This window comes from Sphaeramia orbicularis, unplaced genomic scaffold, assembly GCF_902148855.1.
Source record: "Sphaeramia orbicularis unplaced genomic scaffold, fSphaOr1.1, whole genome shotgun sequence".
Lineage (NCBI taxonomy): Eukaryota > Metazoa > Chordata > Actinopteri > Kurtiformes > Apogonidae > Sphaeramia > Sphaeramia orbicularis.
This window is the reverse complement of record NW_021941632.1, coordinates 194-11,975: the sequence shown is the minus strand read 5'-3', so window position 1 is coordinate 11,975 and position 11,782 is coordinate 194. Positions and strand designations below refer to the sequence as shown.

General features: G+C 46.7%; 1 protein-coding gene across 2 annotated transcripts; it reads left to right on the top strand.

The window, feature by feature from the left end:
• Nucleotides 1-2,088: 2,088 nt before the first annotated feature.
• On the top strand, nucleotides 2,089-11,204 carry LOC115416621 (formin-like protein 2). Of its 2 annotated transcripts, none has more exons than XM_030130456.1 (8): nucleotides 2,089-2,737; nucleotides 3,959-4,042; nucleotides 4,134-4,214; nucleotides 5,056-5,132; nucleotides 5,315-5,398; nucleotides 10,627-10,771; nucleotides 10,856-10,982; nucleotides 11,093-11,204. In XM_030130456.1, the coding sequence occupies exons 1-7, from the start codon at nucleotides 2,621-2,623 to the stop codon at nucleotides 10,877-10,879; spliced, it is 612 nt and encodes a 203-aa protein (XP_029986316.1). In that variant the 5' UTR covers nucleotides 2,089-2,620; the 3' UTR covers nucleotides 10,880-10,982; nucleotides 11,093-11,204. The 2 variants fall into 2 exon arrangements, with proteins under 2 accessions (XP_029986316.1, XP_029986317.1); XM_030130457.1 differs by lacking the exon at nucleotides 2,089-2,737 and adding an exon at nucleotides 2,980-3,034.
• The last annotated feature ends 578 nt before the right edge of the window (nucleotides 11,205-11,782 follow it).

Here is an 11,782-nt window from a genome sequence, read left to right as displayed (position 1 = left end):
CCACCTTCACTCATTTCACCCTGGATACAGATTTAAAAGGGGGTCTGGGTTCAGGTACTGTGGGTTAAAGGGGGTCAGGGTTCAGGTACTGTGGGTTAAAGGGGGTCAGGGTTCAGGTACTGTGGGTTAAAGGGGGTCAGGGTTCAGGTACTGTGGGTTAAAGGGGGTCTGGGTTCAGGTACTGTGGGTTAAAGGGGGTCAGGGTTCAGGTACTGTGGGTTAAAGGGGGTCAGGGTTCAGGTACTGTGGGTTAAAGGGGGTCAGGGTTCAGGTACTGTGGGTTAAAGGGGGTCTGGGTTCAGGTACTGTGGGTTAAAGGGGGTCTGGGTTCAGGTACTGTGGGTTAAAGGGGGTCTGGGTTCCTCCTCCTCTGCTCCTGGTTCGGTTCTGGGACGGTTGGGACCGGAACGGATCCGTGTCGGTGCGGGTTCTTGGGGGTCCGTGCTCGTCTGTCCGTGTGCGCGCTCCCGCTCTGCTCGTCGGCCGCGGGCTTCCCCTTCTTGCCGCCCTTCCTTTTGGCTCGCGCGGCCACAGGCCTGTTCTTCCAGCTGAGCGCGTGCAGCAGCACCAGGTGCCGGTGCCGCCTCCTCTGCTTCTGCTCCTCGCGCTCTGACGCACCGGCGTCCGCGAGCTCAGGATGCGGCACACGCGCCGCGGCTTTCCGCGCGCGTGGAGACAAGGACAAGACGGTTCCCATGACGACGACCAGACCGACGAGCGCGAGCTGATGCGCAGCCACTGCGGCCCCGCGAGCTCTGTGTGTGTGTGTGTGTGTGTGTGTGTGTGTGTGTGTGAGAGAGAGAGAGCATTCACACACACACACACACACACACACACACACACACACACACACACACACACTGGAGTGTGTGTCTCAGTCTGTTGTATATCATGTTTTTTTGTTGTTCTTTTATTTTGGGTTTTTGGATTGTGTATTTAATGTTTTTTGTATTTAATGTTTTTAAGTTTTTTGTATTTGATTTTTGTTTTATTTAATATTTTTTGTATTTGATCTTAATTTATTGTTTTTTGTATTTAATGTTTTTTGTATATTAATTTTGTTGTATTTAATGATTTTTTTTAAATGTTTTTTTTTGGTTTTAATGTTTTTTTTGTCGATAGATAGAAAGATTCACTGTATTCATCTCCTAGGGGAAATTCAAACTATTTTATTTTACTTTTTTGTTTAATGTCTTTTTTTGATTTAATGTTTTTTGTATTTTATTTTATTTTTATCCGTTATTTGTATGTTATTTTTTAATGTGTTTTTTGTATTTAATGTTTTTGTATTTTATGTGACTTTTTTTGCTTCATGTTATTTTGTGTGTACTTCTTTTTGTGTGTTTTCGTTGGTTTGTTTGTCCTGTGTGTTTCTTGTGTCCGTCATCCGTCCTGCTGCTTCAGTCGGTGGATCATGTGTCCTGCAGCTGTCAGTCGTTTTTATTCATGTGTTTGTGAACGGCTCATCTGTCCAGGTTTAGTGTGGATTCCAGTTTTAGTCCAGTTCAGTCACAGTTTAACTGTCCAGACAAACGAACAGACGGACGTTCTGTAAAAGCAGACAAATCCTGACCATGAGCAGGAAGAAGAAGAAACCTGAGGAGACGCCAAAGTCCAGTCACATCAAATAAACACAGCAAACCAAACTACATTCAATTACAGCAAAAACAGGAAAACATCAAATAAGAGAAAGTAAAATAATAAATAATTACATCAAATAAATACATAAATAAAATAGAAATAAATATAAAATTATGTCATTTTAATAATCCTGATAATATGATTTTAATGTTAAAAAAAAAGAAAAAAAACGGGCTGATTCAGGATCAAATTATGGACCTGTATGTGTGTGTGTGTATATGTGTGTGTGTATGTGTGTGTGTGTGTGTATAGGTGTGTGTGTGTGTGTGTCTCTCTTCCTGTCTGAGCCTATGTCTCTCTCTCTTTCTCTCTCTCTCTCTCTCTTTCTCTCTGTCTGTCTCTGTCTCTCTCTCTCTTTCTCTCTGTCTCTCTCTCTTCCTGTTTGAGCCTATGTCTCTCTCTCTTTCTCTCTCTCTCTCTCTCCCCGTGCGGAGCGTGCGCAGGGGGGCGGAGCCTGTCGCGGCAGAAGGCTCATTGTCTGAGGGAGAGAGAGGGAGGGAGGAGGGACGGTCGGGCCGAGCGACATAGACAAAGACCGCGAGGGAGAGAGAGCGAGCGGTGGAGAGACCTATAGACAAAGAAGAGGGACGAGTGTGGCTTTCTTTCTTCATGTGGGGGAGGAGAGGGGGAGGATTAAGAGTCTGATCTGACACACACACACACACACACACACGCACACACAACAACACAACACTGGGGCTTCATCTGGACCAGCAGCATCTTCACCATCACCACCACCATCCTCCTCCTCCTCAGCAGCAGCAGCACCAGGGCGAGAGACAAAGACTCAGACAGAGAGAGAGAGAGAGAGAGAGAGAGGAAGGAGCGCCAGGCCTTCATCACCTCGACCGCCCGTCTGCCTTCAGACCGTCATGGCCGACCACATGTTCTGCAGCTGAGTGTGTGTGTGTGTGTTGTGTCGCTGTCAGTGGGTGTGTTCAGTGTGTGTGTGTGCAACGAGTGTGTGTGTGTGTGTGTGATGGGGAACGCAGAGAGCATGGAGAGTCAGCTGGCCGTCATCCGGTCCAGAGCAGCCCCGGTCCGTCTGCCCATGCCCGACCCCCAAGAGCTGGAGGAGAGGTTCAGCATCGCACTGGTGAGGGACCACACACACACATGTACACAATGTACACAACACACACAACACAATATATACACAATATACACAACAGACACACAACACAATATATACACAACGTACACAACACACACAACACGATATATACACAATATACACAACAGACACACAATATATACACAATATACACAACAGACACACAATATACACACAATATACACAACAGACACACAATATACACAACAGACACACACACCAGTACGTCTGCCCATGCCCGACCCCCAAGAGCTGGAGGAGAGGTTCAGCATCGCACTGGTGAGGGAGGGCACACACACACATATACACAATGTACACAACACACACACAACAGACACACAACAGCTGATGCTGGACCAGGACCATCTCTAACCGAGGTTCTGGATCACCCCAGAAAGAACACAAACACAAAGTCCACCTGGACCCAAAGGGGACCACAGAGACTGTGGAGGACCACCAGGTCCAGTGTGGTTTTACGGGGTCTGATGTGGTTCTAAGGGGTCCAGTGTGGGGTCTAGTGTGGTTCTTTGGGGTCCAGGCTGGTTCTTCTGGGTCTGTTGTGGTTCCACAGGGCCTATTATGGGGTCCTGGCTGGTTTTTCGGGCTCCGGTGTGAACCACAGATTTCCAGTGTGGGGTTCTGGGTGTTCCTTCAGGGTCTGGGGTGGTTCTAAGGGGTCTGTTGTGGTTCTACGGGGTCCATTGTTGGGTCCAGGGTAGTTCTAAGGGGTCTAGTGTGGTTCTAAGGGGTCCAGTGTGGGGTCTGATGTGTTCTAATGTGGTTCTAAGGGCTCCAGTGTGGGGTCTGGGGTGGTTCTGCGGGGTCCATTGTGGGGTCCAGGGTAGTTCTAAGGGGTCTAATGTGGTTCTAAGGGTTCCAGTGTGAGGTCTGGGGTGGTTCTTCGGGGTCTGTGGTGGTTCTTTGGGGTCTGGGGTGGTTCTACAGGGTCTGTGGAGGTTCTTTGGGGTCTGGGGTGATTCTACAGGGTCTGTGGTGGTTCTTTGGGATCTGGGGTGGTTGTTCTAGGTCTGTGGTGGTTTGTTGGGGTCTGTGGTGGTTCTACAGCAGTATGTGGTCTGGACTGGGTGGTTCTGGTTTGTGATGGGTCACCAGAAGGTTCCCTGAGGTTCTCGTCCTGGGTCAGTGTTGGGTTATAGGCAGTGGATGGTGGGTTCTAACTGGAACGTTCTCCTGGTTCTGCAGAACTCCATGAACCTGCCACCAGATAAGGTGCGTCTGCTGCGTTCCTACGACAACGAGAAGAAGTGGGAACTGATCTGTGACCAGGTGAGAGGGGCAGACCCAGTGGGGGGCAGACCCGGGTTCTAACCTGGAGAACCGACTGTTGGTCCTGTTCTGACATGTGTGTTCTGTACAGGAACGGTTCCAGGTCAAGAACCCTCCACACACCTACATCCAGAAACTGAGGGGGTTCCTGGACCCAGCCGTCACCCGCAAGGTATGATGGGAAATGAACAGAACTGTGGACCGGGTTCTGTGGGCGTGGTGTTCCAATGTTCTATCTGATGTTCTATCTGATGTTCTGATGTTCTGTCTGATGTTCTATCTGATGTTCTGTCCGATGTTCTGTCTGTTCTGATGTTCTGTCTGATGTTCTGTCTGTTCTGATGTTCTATCTGATGTTCTGTCTGATGTTCTATCTGATGTTCTGTCCGATGTTCTGTCCGATTTTTTATCTGATGTTCTGTCTGTTCTGATGTTCTATCTGATGTTCTGTCCAATGTTCTATCTGATGTTCTGTCTGTTCTGATGTTCTGTCTGATGTTCTATCTGATGTTCTGTCCGATGTTCTGTCTTATGTTCTATCTGATGTTCTGTCCAATGTTCTGTCCGATGTTCTGTCTGATGTTCTATCTGATGTTCTGTCCGATGTTCTGTCTGATGTTTTATCTGATGTTCTGTCTGTTCTGATGTTCTGTCTGATGTTCTATCTGATGTTCTGTCCGATGTTCTGTCTGATGTTTTATCTGATGTTCTGTCTGTTCTGATGTTCTGTCTGATGTTCTGTCCAATGTTCTATCTGATGTTCTGTCTGTTCTGATGTTCTGTCTGATGTTCTATCTGATGTTCTATCTGATGTTCTACATGATGTTCTGTCTGATGTTCTATCTGATGTTCTGTCTGATGTTCTATCTGATCTTCTATCTGATGTTCTATCTGATGTTTTGTCCGATGTTCTGTCCGATGTTCTGTCTGATCTTCTATCTGATGTTCTGATGTTTTGTCCGATGTTCTGTCCAATGTTCTGTCTGATGTTCTATCTGATCTTCTATCTGCAGAAGTTCCGCAGGAGGGTACAGGAGTCAACACAGATGCTCCGAGAACTGGAGATTTCCCTTCGCACAAACCACATTGGGTAACGTTAGCCCCCCAACCCTAACCCGGGTCAGATTTAGGACCACATATGAAAGTGGTCTGGGTCAGATTTAGGACCACATACAGTAGATTTAACATAGATTTTCAGGGTCTATCTAAATCTTGAACCCTGAACCCTCTTTATTCTGGGTCTGACCCCTGTTCATCTGGACCCCTCTGCAGGTGGGTCAGGGAGTTCCTGAACGAGGAGAACCGTGGTCTGGACGTTCTGGTGGAGTACCTGTCATTTGCTCAGTACGCCGTCACGTAAGTCACAAGGATTTTTAAACATGAACCTGAACTTCAGATGTATATGGACCTCACTGGGTCCAGAAGGTCCTCGGACCTCACCGGGTCAAGAAGGTCCTCAGACCTCCTTGGGTCCAGAAGGTTCTCAGACCTCCTTAAAGGTTCCAGTCTTTGTTCTACTGAGGCCTAACCCTAACACACTGAAGGTTCTGGAGGACACGGTTCTCTGAGGAACCTTTAGAACAGCAGATGTTCTCCTGTGCCCTGGTCCAGATCTGGGCCGGTCCACAGTTCTGTCTGGGGGCGGTTCCTTGGACCTCCTGGTTCTCATTGGCTCTGGACCTTTAATAATCCAGTCCAACCAGTTTAATTCAACACAACTGGACTCACATGAACCATCTGAAGGAGGACCTGAACCAGTGGACCTGAACCAGTGGACCTGAACCAGTGTCCCAGTAAATCCTCTGCAGACTGATGGTGTTTGTTTGTCTGTTCTACTCCAGTTCAGTTTGTCTGTTCTACTCCAGTTCAGTTTGTCGGTTCTACTCCAGTTCAGTTTGTCTGTTCTCCAGTTCAGTTTGTCGGTTCTTCTCCAGTTCAGTTTGTCGGTTCTACTCCAGTTCAGTTTGTCTGTTCTACTCCAGTTCAGTTTGTCTGTTCTACTCCAGTTCAGTTATTCTGTTCTACTCCAGTTCAGTTATTCTGTTCTACTCCAGTTCAGTTTGTCTGTTCTACTCCAGTTCAGTTATTCTGTTCTACTCCAGTTCAGTTTGTCGGTTCTACTCCAGTTCAGTTTGTCTGTTCTACTCCAGTTCAGTTATTCTGTTCTACTCCAGTTCAGTTATTCTGTTCTACTCCAGTTCAGTTTGTCTGTTCTACTCCAGTTCAGTTATTCTGTTCTACTCCAGTTCAGTTTGTCTGTTCTACTCCAGTTCAGTTATTCTGTTCTACTCCAGTTCAGTTTGTCTGTTCTACTCCAGTTCAGTTTGTCTGTTCTACTCCAGTTCAGTTATTCTGTTCTACTCCAGTTCAGTTTGTCTGTTCTACTCCAGTTCAGTTATTCTGTTCTACTCCAGTTCAGTTTGTCGGTTCTACTCCAGTTCAGTTTGTCGGTTCTACTCCAGTTCAGTTTGTCTGTTCTACTCCAGTTCAGTTTGTCTGTTCTACTCCAGTTATTCTGTTCTACTCCAGTTCAGTTTGTTTACTGTGGAACACAAAGAACTGAATGGATTTAATGAACGTCTTCAACAGAAAAAACAGTGGAACGTTCAGCAGGTCTGAGGAGTTTCTGTTCCCATCGTACGACAGATCGACATGAAAACTCAAAAAAACCCAAACTGACCCTAAATTCAGGATCCAGCCCCGTTCACCCTGGAGAACCCCAACCATCCAAACTAGTCCTAGAACCCTACTGTTCTGGAACTGAACTGGTGACTGATTCTTTTTTCACATTGAACTAAAGGGTGTTTGTTGTCTTTACAGATTATTACCTCCACCAGGAGGTTTGGGATCACTTTGTTTTGTGTGTTAGTTGGTCAGTCAGTTAGTCAGTCAGTCAGTCAGTTAGTCAGTCAGTCAGTTAATTAGTTAGTCAGTCAGTTAGTTAGTGAGTTTGTGAGTTAGTTAGTCAGTCAGTCAGTTGGTTGGTCAGTGAGTGAGTGAGTGAGTTAGTTAGTTAGTTGGTTAGTTAGCCAGTCAGTCAGTCAGTGAGTTAGTCAGTCAGCCAGTCAGTCAGTGAGTTAGTTAGTGAGTTAGTAAGTTAGTTAGTCAGTCAGCGAGTTAGTCAGTCAGTCAGTTAGTGAGTTAGTAAGTTAGTCAGTCAGTGAGTTAGTTAGTTAGTCAGTCAGTCAGTTAGTGAGTTAGTAAGTTAGTCAGTCAGTCAGTGAGTTAGTTAGTTAGTCAGTCAGTGAGTTAGTCAGTCAGTCAGTCAGTTAGTGAGTTAGTAAGTTAGTCAGTCAGTGAGTTAGTCAGTTAGTCAGTCAGTGAGTTAGTCAGTCAGTTAGTGAGTTAGTAAGTTTGTTAGTCAGTCAGTGAGTTAGTCAATCAGTTAGTGAGTTAGTCAGTCAGTTAGTGAGTTAGTCAGTCAGTGAGTTAGTTAGTTAGTCAGTCAGTGAGTTAGTTAGTTAGTCAGTGAGTGAGTTAGTCAGTCAGCCAGTCAGTCAGTGAGTTAGTTAGTGAGTTAGTAAGTTAGTTAGTCAGTCAGTGAGTTAGTCAGTCAGTCAGTCAGTTAGTGAGTTAGTAAGTTAGTCAGTCACTGAGTTAGTTAGTTAGTCAGTCAGTCAGTTAGTGAGTTAGTAAGTTAGTCAGTCAGTCACTGAGTTAGTTAGTTAGTTAGTCAGTCAGTGAGTTAGTCAGTCAGTTAGTCAGTCAGTGAGTTAGTAAGTTAGTCAGTCAGTGAGTTAGTCAGTCAGTGAGTTAGTAAGTTAGTCAGTCAGTGAGTTAGTCAGTCAGTGAGTTAGTTAGTCAGTCAGTGAGTTAGTCAGTCAGTCAGTCAGTTAGTAAGTTAGTCAGTCAGTGAGTTAGTTAGTTAGTCAGTCAGTCAGTTAGTGAGTTAGTCAGTCAGTCAGTCACTGAGTTAGTTAGTTAGTCAGTCAGTGAGTTAGTCAGTCAGTTAGTGAGTTAGTAAGTTTGTTAGTCAGTCAGTGAGTTAGTCAGTTAGTAAGTTAGTCAGTCAGTGAGTTAGTTAGTTAGTCAGTTAGTTAGTTAGTCAGTCAGTCAGTTAGTGAGTTAGTAAGTTAGTTAGTCAGTCAGTGACTTAGTCAGTTAGTTAGTCAGTCACTGAGTTAGTTAGTTAGTTAGTCAGTCAGTGAGTTAGTCACTGAGTTAGTTAGTCAGTCAGTCAGTCAGCAAGATAACTCAAAAAGTTAAGGACAGATTTTCAGGAAATTTTCAGTAAATGTTGATACTGACACAAGAAAGAAATGAGTACATTTTGGTGGTGATCGGGGGGCGGGCCACTGATGGGCCTTGGTGGAGGTCTGCGCTCTCCGAGTGCTTTTCTTGTTATGGGTTAGTTTTTCTAGATCACTTCGGTCTGGATGTGGAACCTGAACTAAAACCACGTCCACGTCCCTGATCGTTCATATCTTCGGTGTAATTTACACACTTTGCAAATTTGTCCAGTGGGTCCAGATCTGACCCTTTGGTGGGCTGGTTTTGGCCCACGGCCCGCATGTTTGACCCCCCCCCACCCCCGGCTTATGCTGTGTTTCCACTGCATGGTACCGACTCGACTCAACTCGGCCTTTTTGCATTTCCATTACGAAAAAGGAGCTGGAATCTGGTACCTGGTCCTAGTTTTTTGAATCTGGTACCTGGTAGTAGTTTTTTGAATCTGGTACCTGGTCCTAGTTTTTTGAATCTGGTACCTAGTACTAGTTTTTTTAATCTGGTACCTGGTAGTAGTTTTTTTAATCTGGTACCTGGTAGTAGTTTTTTGAATCTGGTACCTGGTCCTAGTTTTTTGGTCTCTCCTCCGCTGAGGTTCCAGTCGATACTGAACTCTGCCGTATAAACAGTGCAGACCACTGATTGGTCAGACAGTTTTCTGTGCCCCGCCCTTTTCCAGTCAATCTGTGGCTCCATGAATCCACATGAGAACAGATGAACTAGACCAGGGTCGGTCCAGGGTCGGTCCAGATTCAGTCTGTGGTGGAAGATGCAAACATTCAGACCAGACAACAGGCAACCAGTGAGTTTATCAGCAACTGTGAACAGACAACGGGAAATAAGGCACCGCATCGCTATGACGACCAGGTACTGGAAAGTCTGGAGTATCCTGGGATGGAAACGGTCTGGAATAGGACCTGGTACAGGACCTGGTACCAGAGTGGAAACGGTCTGGAATAGGACCTGGTACCAGAGTGGAAACGGTCTGAGGGATACTGAGTCCAGTCCAGCTGGTTCCATGTAGTGGAAATGTGGCATTAGAATCCCCCCAGGTCTAGATCCCAGGGGCCTCATGTACAAAGACTTACGTGGATTTCATACTGAAACCTGCCGTACGCCCAAATCCAGAAAAGTCCGAACGCACAAAAAATCCAGATGTATAAAACTGTGCGTACGCCCGAATCCAAGTACATTTCCTTATTCATCCCAATCACCGTGGAATTGAGCGCATATGTTGGAGTACCTGACTCCTCCCTCTCCACGCCCACATTTAAATATGCAAATCAGTATAAACAGGGTCTGCAGGTGGGATTCCCCTGTCTGCAGGATCAGACGATGACGTCAAGGTGGACGCGAAGCGGAGGACGAAACAGGCGGAAGGAGGAAAAGAGACGAACTGAGACTGTTTGAGGAAAGAGTCGCCGATATTGTGACACTTTTCTTACAGGGCTGACGCGGATCACGCCCAAGATAAATATAGATTTAGTATTAGTGTCAGTCACACATTAGTTCATTCTATGGGTCATACAACAGTCTGATCACAGACAAACAGGATAAAGGTTCATGTGTGATCATGTCAGGAAATCAAAGAGGAAATCAATGACTTTGACTCATATTTAATCACTCAATTTATAATTTTCCAACAATGAGACAGAAGTCGGTCAGACGCAGTATCATCCTCCTGTCACAGAGGTTTCTTGTTGCCTCCCCAGTGTTAGCCGGTCCTCCGGTCCACCACAGCCCACTGCTGATGCCCGTCCGACCAGCATGGGTCCGAGCTGACCCGAGTCACAAGAGGACATCATGAGGACAATGGGCGGAGTCAATGAGCGACTGGACCGACTAATAAATGTTCTCACAGACATGAAGACTATATTTATCAACCAATGAATTTATGTCCTTGTCTCTTTGCTGTTGCTGACTGTCCATCTGGGCAGGATTGGCATTGATGGATACAGGGTCTAATTGGTGCTGGTTCTGGTTCTGGTGGTTGATGTGCTGCTCTGACAGTAGGATGACGTGCTGGTGTGTTCAATGTTCTTCTGTGTATCTCCGATGTGCCCATCAATCGGAGGAATGACCTTTTTTCACATTATTAACAGTTTCTCAGTGTCATCTCTAAGTGTCGCCAATGGTTCCAACGCACTAGAACGTGCGTTACGCCAGCTGTGGACTTGGCGTGAAGGACCCGCACATTTCCACGGTCACTTCAGTCTTTGTACATCTGAACGTGAGCGTGGAAAAGGGTGTTCGCCAGGTTTTTGTGCGTACGCACGCTTTATACATGAGGCCCCAGGTCTAGATCCCAGGTCTAGATCCGGCCCCCCTTGACCCTTAAACTCCTCCCCCTGTCTCAGGTTCGATGGGGAGCTGTCGGACGCCGGGGGTGAGGTGTCATCCATCGACTCTCCCTGGAGTCGCTCCATAGAGGATCTCCATGGTGACTGCAGCCTCCCCTCCCCCTCCTCCTCTGTTCCCCGAGCGGCCCCGTCACTCCATCAGGTGAGAGACAGACAGTACGGTGACATCACATCCAACTGACCAATCAGAAGGCAGAGGGTGACATGAACCTGTGTGTGTGTGTAGTTCCACTCTGGTGACTCGCTCTAACACACTGCCCAGCCGACGGACGCTCAAGAACTCCAGACTGGTCTGTAAGAAAGACGACGTCCACGTGTGCATCATGTGTCTGCGCGCCATCATGAACTACCAGGTAGGACCCCCCCCCACACACACACACACACACACCCCTAGAACCCAGTGCATACTGACACATTTTGAGGGCGGGGCTAAACCCTGACGCTGGTGTCTCCTCTCCACCAGTACGGCTTCAACATGGTCATGTCCCACCCCCACGCCGTCAACGAGATCGCCCTGAGCCTCAACAACAGGAACCCCCGGTACGTTCTAACACTGACATGTACCACAAACCCAGGAACCCCCGGTACGTTCTAACACTGACATGTACCACAAACCCAGGAACCCCCGGTACGTTCTAACACTGACATGTACACAAACCCAGGAACCCCCGGTACGTTCTAACACTGACATGTACCACAAACCCAGGAACCCCCGGTACGTTCTAACACTGACATGTACCACAAACCCAGGAACCCTCGGTACGTTCTAACACTGACATGTACCACAAACCCAAGGTCAGACAGAACCCACCTGTTAAACAGACGAGTTCATGAACGTTCCTCTAAATACAAATAACTTATGGAGTTTTTTTTTCTTTGGCTAAATTCAGAGGAAATCTTTAAATTTGACAAACTTACACTTGAATATTCTACAGTTTGAATGTCGTTATTTAGGAGCCGTATTTATTGTACTGATGGAGGACATGACTAAACTGCTTCTGTGTTCTCTATCATCCCTCCTCACTCTTCCTCCTCCGCTTCCTCCTCCTCCTCAGGAAAGAAGGCATCTGGTGTTGGAGTTGTTAGCTGCAGTGTGTTTGGTCAGAAGGAGGGAATGTAGATCATTTACTGCTTCGACAATTCAAAAACTGTA